Source organism: Aegilops tauschii, chromosome 1 (genome assembly GCF_002575655.3).
Source record: "Aegilops tauschii subsp. strangulata cultivar AL8/78 chromosome 1, Aet v6.0, whole genome shotgun sequence".
In the NCBI taxonomy this organism is placed as follows: domain Eukaryota; kingdom Viridiplantae; phylum Streptophyta; class Magnoliopsida; order Poales; family Poaceae; genus Aegilops; species Aegilops tauschii.
In genome coordinates this window covers 139,080,409-139,093,864 of record NC_053035.3, presented here as the reverse complement: position 1 = coordinate 139,093,864, position 13,456 = coordinate 139,080,409, and the positions used below count along the sequence as shown (strand labels likewise).

The window sequence follows — 13,456 nt, the reverse complement described above, 5'->3', positions numbered from 1 at the left end:
TAGCACCGACACGCACCAGTGATTCCTCCTTAGTTCACCTCGATGGTTACATCAAGTGGGAGTCCATCGAGGGTGATTCCTCGGGTTTCCCCCTTGCTGTTTTGGACACACAGTTACGTTGACTTTACCCCAGAACCATGATGAAGTCGGGTCGGCCTCGAGGGGTACCCGCAAGAGAAATGTGAAGTCGGGTTGATCGTGAGTGTACCCACGAGTTGATGTGTAGCCGGGTTGGCATGGAGGGTACCCGCGAGATAATTACGTGGCACGGCCGGGCATTCCAGACCCTTGTCATGAGTCCACGAGACGGGGCGACGGGGTCACATGATCGTGAGTCTCTGCTCGTTACCGCGCGCTCCCAGAACACTAACAGTTTGGATGTGTGATTCGAGTAGGCCTCTTGCTTTTTCGCACTGACCACCACGCTGGAACAAGTATGGGCACTCTGTGTCGTATGTATCAGCCGAAAGCTCTTCGGACGTCAGTGATGGAGCGGGCGCGCCGGGTTGTACTGGTTAAGCCTGCGCTTGTATAAGGAAGCTAGGTTTGCTCACCGGCCGCGTATGCAACATGCAGTGGTGCAAAGGGTGATGGGCCAAGACCCCTGCGCGCTTAGGATGTAGACCGGCCTGCTGGCCTCTCTGTTGAGCCGAGGTGGGATTGTGGCATATCGATCAGCCGAGGCCGGGTATGATCTGATGGTGTGCCCGGCCAGATTTAATCGAGCGTGTTGGTTATGTTTGTGCACCCCTGCAGGGAAGTTAATTTATTCGAATAGTCGTGTCCACGGTAACGGACGCTCGGAGTTGTATCCCGATCGATACAACTAGAACTACATGCTAAGGCATGAAATGGTTGTGATTGCTCCGAGATTACTTTCTTGCAGGGAGTCGAGGAAGGTTCTCTAGGCGTGTTTAATAAAACTTACTACTACTTATATTATGCTAATCTGCACTCTTCTAATACTGCAAGATGCTTCGAGATGCTAGTCTTCGATAGGCTAGGCTTTCCCTTCTCTTCTGGCATGTCTGAAGTTTAGTCCAAAGATATAGACCCATTCCTTTGAAATTGATGCATACTTAGTGTAGATCTGATGTATGTCTTGTGAGTACTTTGGATGAGTACCCACGGTTGCTTTGCTACTTCTTTTCCCCTATACCCGATTGTTGCGATCAGATGACGGATCCCAGGAGCCAGATGCTACCACCGACGACTACTACTACCCCGAGGGTGCCTACTACTATGTGGAGGCTACTACTACCCCGAGGGTGCCTACCGCTAAGTGGAGGCCGCCAACGACCAGGAGTAGTTGGGAGGCTCCCAGGCAGGAGGCCTTGCCTTTTCGATCGTTGCTATTGTTTGTGCAGACTTGATTAATTATGTATGTACTCAGATATTATTGCTTCCGCTGACTCGTTTGTATTCGAGCTTATGTATTTGAGCCCTCGAGGCCCCTGGCTTGTATGACTTTAATTTGTGTCTAGAGTTGTGTTGTGATGTCTTCCCGTGAGTCCTTGATCTTGATCATACACATTTGCGTGCATGATTAGTCTACGATTGAATCGGGGGCGTCACAGGTGTTACAAAAGAGGTGGGCTTTCATCCAAATGGAGTGCAACAAGTTTTGTGCTTCACGTGAGGACATCAATAGCCAACCCATGAGTAGCCTAGGCGTCCAGGATGTGGTATACTTCCTTCCATTGTCCATTGCATATTTGTATGTATCTCTGATGTTTTCGTCTCCGTTACATGTCGATGTGTATTGTTTCTTTCATCTTAATTTGCAGGCATTCCAATCTTTGGAAACCTTCAAGACCCAACATGGGGACAAACCATTCACCTTGACCCATTGTTTTGACCCATTGTTGGATGATGATTTGTGAGTGCCCAAAGTTCAAGGACCAATATGCCACACAAAAGAAAGGTGGGCGGCCGGCGGTCGTGGTTGAACCAAGTGAAGCTGAAAAGTGAACGACAGGGAAGACCAACTCCAAGGTGGATGGCAAGCATGAAGCTTCGACACTCGCTTTCCAAGAAACTTTGAAGGATTCATGAGCCAAAAGGATGTGAGGGAGGAGAGAAAGCGCCAAGCGAAGGAGGAACAAATGAAGACTTACTTTGACATCCAAAAGTGGAAGCTCGAGATCGAGGAGAGCTATGCCAAGACCAAAGCCAACAAGTTGAAGCTTGTGAAGATCTCAAAGGAAGTGGAGATCATGACGATTGACTTGAGCAAGATGTCCCCAAAGAGAAGAGTTTGGTTCGAGAAGAAGCAAAAGAAGATGCTCGAGATGGATGGACTATGGTAGAGACGTGAATTTTTTGTGTCGGCATGTATGCCAGCATGATCTACGGCCGAGATGCACGAACTATGACCGATAGAGGAGTATTTTTTTAATGTGCTGACATGTGTGTCAGCCGCTAGCTGCTATGCTGGCATGAACTTCGACCAAAAGACGCCCTCGTTTTCTGTGTGCGCTGGCATGTATGCCGGCGGCTAGCACGTATGCCGGCGGCTAGCACCATCGTCAGCATGAACTATTGCCAATTCTATTTTTGCATTTTCATTCTTGCAAAAAATTATGGCCAGGCGGATTAAATGGGACGGTCGGTTGAGCAGACCAACACAAATTTAACAGATAAAGTCGGACGCGGCGTCTATAAACAACTCAAATGGACAAAATCTGAACAAAAGACGTCTTAGTCTCCGCGGTGCTTCGAAGAAACTTGTATCCCGTGACTCCACCGACGTGGTCCCACGTCCTAGCCATGCCTCGGCGCTGTGCCGGCGAAAGGGTACGCACCACGGGCCCTCCACTCTTAATGAGTGTGTTGACCCTTAATTATATGCACGTTCGCCAAGAGAAATCCCGGTAGTTAATTACTCCAGTAGCACCAGCACTTGATTAAACAATACAATCTTTGGCGCTCAAGTACAAGGCGTTACAGCTGCGAGCCCCTATCCTCACGTCACGTCACGTAGCCGCACCAACAACCAAAACCAAGCCGCGTTTCCTCGCTGTCCTTCACATGACAAACATCTCCATTTCCATTTCCACCATACAGTTTTTGTTGTTTAAATAAACTCAAATTCGCTGGACAACCAGAAAGATTCTCCTTACCGACACAATCACATGTACTCCTACTACACAATACTCAATTTTCAATACGTTGTAAAATTCCTAGTTAAGTCTACTGCTTAAGATGAGCCTGGATGATATACAGTAATAGAGCTTCTAAAAAATAGTTGTATTAACCACGTCACATGGAGTAGCTCGTAACCAGCAAGTGACTAATTTCGATTTATTCGAATCGTAATCTTACAAATAACAAATCACCAAGTTATACATGCACCAAAAATATGTTTAAGAAAATTCCAAACCAAAAACAAAAACTGAATAAACTTTTGAGGGAATTTACACCGACGATATTCATGGTCTCTACTTTCCAATATAAAGTGAAAAAATATGTTTCCTGAATGTTTTGCATGGCAGTCCCTAAAGTTGGCATTATACCTAGAAGGTCCACTTCCAGATCTTCACACGGACTCTGACCTTGCACGAGTGCGCGGCGGTGCTCACCGTCGCGGTCGTCTCGGCGTTGTCCAACGCAGGCGCAGGAGCCAGGGCGGTGCCATTCTTCCCCTTTACCTTCTTCGGCGGTGGCGGAGGTGGACTGGGTGGCGTCACCTTGATGCCCTCGCAGTGCACCTGGATGCCCATCTTCTTTGTCTTGAGGCTGCCGACCTTGACGCCGGCCCGCGTGTCGGCATCTATAGCGACGGAGAAAGCACCGGACTTCTTAAGGTCAGAGCCGGCGCTGCTGGGATCTACGGTGACACCAGCGGCGGTGATGGTGGCAGTGAAAACGGTGGTGTTGCCGGCTTCATGCGCGAACCCGGGCACGGTGGCGTCCCCGAGCGGGACTGCGTTGGCGGCGGTGGCGGCCGAGAAGGAGAAGTCGTCGTAGAAATAGACGAGCTTCTTGTTGGGGTTCTTGGCGGTGACGGTGAGCCGGATGGAGTCGGTGAGGACGGGCGCGGTGGTGGAGGAGGAGAGGTTGAACGTGCTGAGGCGGACAGAGGAGACGGTGAAGCTGGGGCGTTGCGGGCGGTAGAGCAGGTAGAAGGCGCCGCCCGCGGCCGCGGCGACTAGCGCGAGGAGGATGACCACCAGCAGTGCCCAGCAGAAGCAGCAGCAGAAGCTGCACCGGCAGGACCGCCCGCGCCTGCTCTTCGCCTGCCCCTGCGGCCGGTAGATGGGGCGCTGATACATCTGCGGCTTGGGCGCCGCCGGGCCGCCGCCGCCGTTGGCCATTAGGGGCGGCGGAGTGGGCTTGGCGGCGGGGTAGACGCGGTCGGCCATTGCAGCCGCCGCAGACAAGGACGCGGAGGCGGAGGCGGCACCTGCTTAGACGCGGTGGTGCTGGGCCTGCTGGGTGGTTGAGTGGTTGCGGTCAGGGAGCTCGAGCTGAGGAATTTTGTTGAGCGAGAGAGATCTAATAAGGGACAGGAGGGGAGAGAGAAAGTGTACGCGCGTGGTGAGGTGAGATGAACAGAGACGCGTTACCTTACGGCCGATGGCTTTACCTCACCTAATAATTTGGTACTTTGCGTAGTGCGACTACTAGTTGGTCCATTTCTGTGTGTGTACTGTAATAATTATACTAATAACAAGACAAAGGCCGGCTTAAGAAATTTGGTGGTTTTGTCTTGTGACGCTTACCCTTGTGTTCCTCTTCAACTACCATTGCACACTTGCATGGCATGTAGGATGGCTCGGTAGAAAAGTGCGGATTTTTTTTGGACGCGAGCTCTTCTAGTGCACATAAAACAGAAAGAGCATATCAAAGCCACTTCAACTTTGACGTAGATGTTCAAATTTGCAATGAACTAATGGCATTATAAAGGATATATGTTTACTACTTTGCTACCATGAACTAATGGCATCATAAAGGATCACAGTTTGCACTAACAACACGAAAGAACATCAATGTATATGAGATAATCGTCGTGAAGGATTCATGCAAGTTTCTCCACTTACTTTCAACACACAAGACTGGAGTGTCATATTCAGACATGCAGCTGGTTTGTATCCTTCCAGTAACCATCCATGTGTTTCTCATTAGCTGGTGGGGGTAGTTAGAGCCTTTGACTTTAGTGCTTTGAGCCGCTTTCAGTACTAAGTTAATATGGAGAGACTAAGATCATGCCTTAAATACAGAAGACCGCTCTCCTCCTTCATCTAGTGGACTATAGATCCCAAGATGAAAGGAAGTAGCAGCAAGGAAAAAATATAATTGATGAGTACACAAAATTCTCTTAAAAAACAGTAGACAAAATAATGCTTGTTTTGGAACCCGAAAGAAAATCAGCAGGAGACAGTTCGTTGTCTCACCATAAATCAGGAAAAGACTCACCATAAATCAGGAAAAGAAATATAATAGATACATACACAAAACTCCCTTAAAAATAGTAGACAAAATAATGCTTCTTTTGGAACCCAAAAGAAATTCAGCTGGAGACAGTTCGCTGTCTCGCCATAAATCGGGAAAAAGTCCATGTAATTCAACAATGGTACATTTCGATGTCATATTGCTAGCGACGAAGCACAAGTTGTCGTTTTGATTAGGCATTGAAAGGGATTATTAAATTCAAAGTTGTTGTTACATGTTAGGAGAAGAAGAACCAAAGAAGACTGTGCATGTTCAATCAGACGGATGGGGGAGCGAATTATTGGACACCACTAGGAGTCGTGCTAGCGGTATCGTGCGTTTGCGACCATCGCCTCTCTCACCTGGGAACAAGCCGAATCCAAGCATTCTGCTAGGGCCCATGGATCAGAACGACCACTCCTTAGTCGGCCCACGAATTTTTCATGGTTGTGTCGAGATGTCTTCCGAGAATAGGTCATACTAAATGACTCATTGCGCCCATCGCACAAAGGCCAAATGCAACCAGAAATTAGGCGAACTATATGAAACCTCCTTTCAAAGCATCACTGAATATTCCTCCAACCACTCAAAGCATTTTTCTAAGCCATTCTAAAGGTTATCAATCCACCCACGATAATGATTTCCAATAATTCGGACGGAGCTCAAAGCATTTCTAAAAGTTTAGTAGTCAAAGCATTTCATATTTGTTTTACATATTTTAACATTTATATACATAGATAACACACCTTTTTAGTTGTTTACAACTAAGTTAATAGGAATACAAACAATTGTTTATTGCTTGGAATTAAGAAGTATACATTGCCTACAATATCTCGACCTAATACAAACATAAGAAGAATATAAGCATGTAAATTGAACTAACATCATAATTAAACATAATTGTCAAAGCAATAACAGTTCATAATTAAACATATTATCTAAACATTGAACGCTTTCAACTTCACATGATTACTAATAACAACACTTCTCCCATGTCCTCGAGAACAAATTGAACTACTCACGACTCATAATATTGAACATGTTTAGTAGGTTTAAATATGCAATCAACAATCTAAACATAATGATCTTCCACCAAGTAAACCAACTAGCATCAACTACAAGATGTAATCAACACTACTAGCACCCCTAGGTACGAATCTGAGGTTTGACAATGATTGAACACAAGAGAGAAACTAGGATTTACAAATGAGATGGTGCTGGTGAAGATGTTGATGAAGATGAGGCCTCCCGCGGTGAGAGGAACATTGCGATGATGATGGCTTCGATTTCCCCCTCCCGGAGGGAAGTTTCCCCTGCAGAATCACTCTGTCGGAGAGCAAAAGTTCCCTGCCTCTGTTTCTGCCTCGAGACGGCAGCAGCTGGTCCCGCAAGTCTTCTCCTTATTTAGTTTTCTAGGTTAAATGGCTTCATATACCAGAAGGACATCTGGAGGGGAGCCACTAGGGGCCCACATGGCCAAGTGGTGCAGCTAGGGGGCGACCGCGCCACTTGCCCGTGTGGCTGGCTTGTGGGGCCCCTCTAGTATATATTGCTCCAGTACTTTTAATATATTTGAAAATAATTCTCCAGAAAATTTCATGTCAATTTGAGCTCCACAGAATTGTTATATCTGCTGTCACTTTTTCAGGCCAGATTTCCAGCTGCCGGTAATCTCCCTCCCTTGATATATCTTTGATATGTCTCCCTCGTATCTACAATTTTCAATTGTTTCATGCCATTATTTTACAACTTTTACATACTTTTGGCAACAATTTATATTCTTTTTGGGACTAACATATTGATCTAGCGGCGAGTGTCAGTTCCTGTTTTTTGTATCTCGCAGAAAATCCATATTGACGGTGTCCTCGATTAGGGGGTGCTAACCTGGCCGGCCCATATTCCTTGGATTGGGCCAATGGGCTTTCATTCATTCTCAAGACGGACTCCGGAAGCTGTACACAAGGGGAATGATCGAGACTACATCTACCGAAGACTTGTCGTATACTCCAAGACTTCTCCTGCCGTCCCGCGCCTAGATACCGACCTTGTTACCCTAGATACCCTGTCTGGCGTATATATAAGCCGTAGGGTTTAGCCCGTAGAGAGGGCATCAACACAATATCATTCACCTAGCCCTAGAGTTAGACCACAACTTACAATCTCGAGGTAGATCAACTCTATACTCGGTACATCTATATCAATATAAACAAGAACAGGATGTAGGGTTTAACCTCCATCAAGAGGGCCCGAACCTGGGTAAAACATCGTTTCCCTGTTCCTGTTACCATCTGTCCGGGATCCACAGCTCCGGACCTCCTACCCCGAGGTCTGCCGGTTTTCACAATGACACTGGTGCTTTCATTGAGAGTTCCGCTGTGAGATCGACGCAAGGATTGATGGGATTGTCGGTCAACGACCCCAAACTCGCAGGCATGATTACCATGCCCAAAACTTCTGTCGTGGAATCGCCTTCGCATGAGTCTGAGGCAAATCATGACCCTTCTCCGGCTCCCACGGAGAATTCTGAAAGCACAAGTGCTCCTTGGGTGATTTTGGTAATTAATGTCGACATATCTCTTGTTGGACTAATAGCTTTATCTAGTATATTTCAGACAAGTTCAACAGTGTAGTGGCAAGGACAAGAGGATGTGGAACCCCTTCAAAATGCTAAGGACAAGGACTGGCAAAATCTCAAGACTCTATATTTTTGTTTAAGTGATCCAAGATCACATTGAGTCCATAGGAAAGCCAACACTATTAAAAGGGGACGAGGTGTTGCTTAATGATCTATTTGCTCAAGTGCTTAGTGATATTACTCCAAAACCCTCAACCACTTTCTCTAACCAAATATGTTCAAACCCTAATTCCCAAATCGGCAACACCGATATTTCCCATCCGGAGCCACCGAGTTCATCTTGACATAGCCACTGCCAAAACCATAACAATTCAGTCCCACCGATATGGATCTCGGTCCCACCGAGATGACCTTCCTACCTCTCTGTGACTTGTTGCAATCACTTCGGTCCCACCGAGATGTTGCAATCGGTCCCACCGAGATGGCTTGACCGTTTCTCCATTGCCTCATTGCTTCACTTCGGTCCCATCGAGATGATGCAATCGTTGCCACCGAGATGAGGTTTTCCCTAAGCCCTAGCGCATCGGTCCCACCGAGTTGTTCCCATTGGTCCCACCGAGATTCCTAATGTTCAAATTTTTACACAGATCGGTGCCACCGAGAAGGGTCAAAAGTGTGTAACGGTTCGATTTTGTGTGGAGGCTATATATACCCCTCCACCCCTCTTCCTCATAGAGAAGAGCCATCAGAACGTGCCTACACTTTCACCATTCATTTTCTGAGAGAGAACCACCTACTCATGTGTTGAGATCAAGAGATTACATTCCTACCATTTAAACTTTGATTTCTAGCCTTCCTCAAGTTGATTTCCACTCAAATCCTTCTTCCACCATAGCTAAATCTATGAGAGAGAGTTGAGTGTTGGGGATACTATCATTTGAAGCACAAGAGCAAGGATTTCACCATCAACACACCATCTATTACCTTTTGGAGAGTGGTGTCTCCTAGATTGGTTAGGTGTCGCTTGGGTGCCTCTGACATGATGTGGAGTTGAACCAAGAAGTTTGTAAGGGCAAGGAGATCGCCTACTTTGTGAAGATCTACCCGAGTGAGGCAAGTACTTCATGGTAAGTCTTGGGGGGTAGTCGCTGGGGCACTTCATCTGAGCCAGAGCCTGCACCAAGTCATCAGCAGCGGAGGCGAGGTGTTCCTTCGGGTCAACACGCACAACGGCCATCGCGCCAGCGACCGCCATCAGCTCCTCGACCTCCACGTGATATGTGGTTGGGTTTGCGCGGCGATGCTCTGGAGGTAGGGGCGGTGGGGATTTGGAGGCATGAGGATGTTTTGCAGGCGCCATTTAAGCAATCAGGCCGAGGCCGTGATAGAGATCGGTGGGTTACCTGACTAGATCGACGATGCTCGGGCACAATGTAGATGTGGTTGAAGTTCTGGTTGCGACGGCAGCGGTTTGAGCTACCGGGAGGGGGAGGGGGGAGATACTGAGGAAATTTGATGGGTGGGGATGTGGTGGGAGGAATAAATTCTGAAATCGCGGGCCTAATGAAAATTACGTTGCGAAAATTCAAATTTGGGCGGGGGAAACACACAACACAGACAAAGTGCATAAAATACTCGTGTGCGAGAAAAGAGAAAATTTGCAGATCCTGTCTCCAAAAAAATGTACACGTGTAGTTGATTTTTTTGGTCAATGGTACGCTTGCTTTATTAGGAAACATCGCACAGGTAATTGAGTTATGGATCATTAACGCATAAAAACGCACATGGGTACGCCATAGAAACCGTGTGTTTTGTGATCTTCTAATAATTCTTATATCTATCAACATCTCCAACTGCACATAATTTCAAAAATCTCTTTCATTGTATCAGGATTATTCAATGTACATGAACGAGGCAAGGTGACACCCGATGAACAATCATCAGTTTATGAAATTTAATCAAGTGTCAGCCTGCCTCACTCGCATAGCCAGATTTGATCCTATGCAACAAGAGAGAAGCTTGCTGCCATCCACTGGCGCGGCAATTTAAGCCGTGTGCGGCCAACTCGCGCGACTAGGTGGGACTAAAAACCAGCTGCGGCCAGCTCTAGTCTGCGGTGGCTGCGAGCGGACGTTTTGGGAGCATATAGGGTCGTGGTGCGGCTACAAAACTTCAGTGAACACATGCTAATGAACGCTCAAAGCCCTAAAATGATGCGCTTACCGATATTGTACGTTAATAATAGATAGTACCAAGTTAAATACTACTAGTAATTTTCTCTAAAACTAGCACGTATGTAGTACTGGTAGATGCTCGTAATTAATTATAGGAAATTACGGGCGACACACACACTAGCTACTTCTCACATGCTGGCATCGGGGCATGCTGGCCAGACATCGTCGTTCTCCTTCCGGTCTTGTAGGCGGCAGCCCACCGTGCTTCAATCTACGCCGAGCTCTCCTCAGCATGGAATGTGGCCTCTTCTTTCTTGCGGCAGCGGGACTCTCTTTTCTTGACTGCTTTCTGCCTTTTCCGCTCCTTCTGTGCGGCTTTGGCCGCCTCTGGATCCACCGCCCATTTGGCCATGGCAGCATCAAAGTCCGCCCACGTACTTGTGCGGCTGGCGGCGGCGATGAACTCGGCGCGGCGGGATGCCATCGCTTCCTTACCATGTGTGCGGTCGCAGGTGGCGAGGAACGCGGCGCGGTGGGATGCCATCGCTTCCTTACCAGTTATTGTGCGCCGCGGTGCCATGAACGACGCTTGGAGAGAGCTCTGGGACGGAGTGCGGTGGTTTTTAAGAGCTCAACGACAAACGATGAAGGAAATTTGGCTTCCCTTACAATCTTGCTCATTCATTATTGCACACGGTTCATCTCCGTCGCCTCCCGAAACAGTGTGCACTGAGCCTATTGTGTGTTGCGCTATGATTGGCCGGAACCCCAGCCACGCAGATCGCGCATGTGCACCATAGGATGCGCCGTGATAAAACGACAATCCACATCCCTCACATCACACCCATGCAGCTGTAGCTGGATTGGATTTATATGCGCTAAATGCCTAGGAAATGCGCATAATCCCCTAAATATGGTAAATGAGCCCGGAAAAGTGCCAAATTTGAACACGGTGATTTGCAGGGTGTATGTTCATCATAGAAAAAACTCAAGGGCAAAGAACGAAGAAAATTTGGATTCCCCTTCAATCTTGGTAATTTCCCTCTCGAAAGCATGAAACTTCCGCGGTGATGGTTCAATTTATGAAGGGCGTGCATAACGACATAAGCCAAACCTTCTCAAATTTTTACCAGGGCATGGTGAAGCAATACCATGGAACCATGCCAGGCGTCATGTTTTTCAAGCATTTATTTCATTTTTCTATAGTTGAAAACCCAATAAAAAAGTTTGTGGTGGACTATTGCCACACATTTCAATGAAATATCTGCCCACTCCTTGTAAAAGGCATGAGAATTCACTAAATCGAGCATGGTTTACCAGAACGTTCTTGTGCACCCTTTCATTCACCGATTGTTTGAACTTGAATAATGTGCATTAATGCCTAGAAAATGCACACAATCCCCTAAATATGGTAAATGAACCCGGAAAAGTGCCAAATTTGAACACGGTGGTTTGCAGGGTGTATGTTCATCGTAGAAAAAAACTCATGGACAAAGGACAAAGGAAATTTGGATTCCCCTTAAATCTTGGTGATTTCCCCCTCGACACCATGAAACTTCCTCGGTGATGGTTCGATTTATGGAAGGTGTGAATAACGACATAAGGCAAACATTCTCAAATTTTTACCAGTGCACGGTGAGGCCATACCATGGCACCACCCCAGGCGTCATGTTTTCCAAGCATGTATTTCATTTTTCTATAGTTGATAACCCAGTAAACGACGCGTTTGTGGTTGACTATTGCCACACATTTCCTTGAAATCTCTACCCATTACTTTTAAAACGCATGAGAATTTACTAAATAGCACGAGCATGGTTTTCCATTGTTCTTGTGCACCTTTTCATGGACCGATTGCTCGAATTTGAATTATGTGCATTAATGCCTAGAAAATGCACACAATCCCCTAAATATGGTAAATGAGCCCAGAAAAATGCCAAATTTGAACACGTTGCATTGGAGGGGGTATGTTGATCATTGAAAAAAAGGAATGCCAAACTAGGACGGAAATTTGGATTCCCCTTCAATCTTGGTGTTTTCCCCCTCAAAACCATGAAACTTCCTCGGTGATGGTTCGATTTATGAAGGGCATGCACGACGACATAAGCCAAACCTTCTCAAATTTTTACCAGGGCATGGTGAGGCCATACCAAGGCACCATGCTAGCTGTCATGTTTTTCAAGCATGTATTTCATTTTTCTACAGTTGAAAAAACAATAAACAAGCGTTTGTGGTTGACTATTGCCACACATTTTCGTGAAATCTCTGCCCATTCCTTGTAAAAGGTATGAGAATTTACTAAATAGCACGAGCATGGTTTTCCAGACTGTTCTCGTGCACCCTTTCATGCACCGATTGTTTGAATTTGAATTATGTGCATTAACGCCTAGAAAATGCACATAATCCCCTAAATATGGTAAATGAACCCGAAAAAGTGCCAAATTTGAACACGGTGATTTGCATGGTTTATGTTCATCGTAGAAAAAAACTAATGGACAAAGGACAAAGAAAATTTGGATTCCCCTTCAATCTCGGTGATTTACTATCGCACAAGATTCATCTCCGTCTCCTCTGTGAACCATGTGTGTTCACCCACACATGCAAAAGGAAAAAGGAAACCCTCGCCCACTTCATCCCCACCCACTTGCCTCGGACTCCTCCGGAACTCTGCACCTCATCAACTTCTATCGCAGCGGCCACCCTAAGCTCGACGGTTGTCGTCGGTGGGCAAAGATCGCGCTCCAAACGGTACGGGATTTCACCCCTACCGCTTGCTGCCGCCTATCTGCACCGACTTGCACCGACATTCTAGACTCTAGTCAATTGGGGTTTTCTGCAGGATTGGGTCGGGGATTTTTCTCATGGAGAAGGTAATCAATTTAGCAAAATATTCACTCATCTCTTATCGCAGTCCGTCCGTCGCTGTTAATCAACCGGCGGAAATTGTCGTGGATTCATTTTTCCTCTAGCTGATTAGAGGGTTTTCATTCATGTATCCATAGTGCGAGCACAAATCGGGCAAGTGTGGTCGCGGCTAGTCGGAAACGAAGTTCTATCTCACCATTTCGGATGACTTTAGGGAGCGCTCGGTATGTTCAATCTCACCCTACCACGGTCGGCATAGCCTAAATTTGTGAACATATACTGTCTATTGCTACATTTGGATAAAAGGTATGGTGCCACGTGCAGCCTAGATGTTGAAGCTGATTTTTTCCCTATATTAGGCAAATTTATGATGTATTGTTCATTCAGTTACTCTTATATTTGCATCAAGTCT

The 13,456-nt window shown here is 46.6% G+C and overlaps 1 protein-coding gene across 1 annotated transcript; it reads right to left on the bottom strand.

Moving 5' to 3' along the window:
- Positions 1–3,278: 3,278 nt before the first annotated feature.
- LOC109781922 (NDR1/HIN1-like protein 13) lies at positions 3,279–4,500 on the bottom strand. Its single transcript, XM_020340510.3, has one exon. It carries the CDS (start codon positions 4,362–4,364, stop codon positions 3,516–3,518), a length of 849 nt encoding a protein of 282 aa, XP_020196099.1. The 5' UTR covers positions 4,365–4,500; the 3' UTR covers positions 3,279–3,515.
- Positions 4,501–13,456: the final 8,956 nt, after the last annotated feature.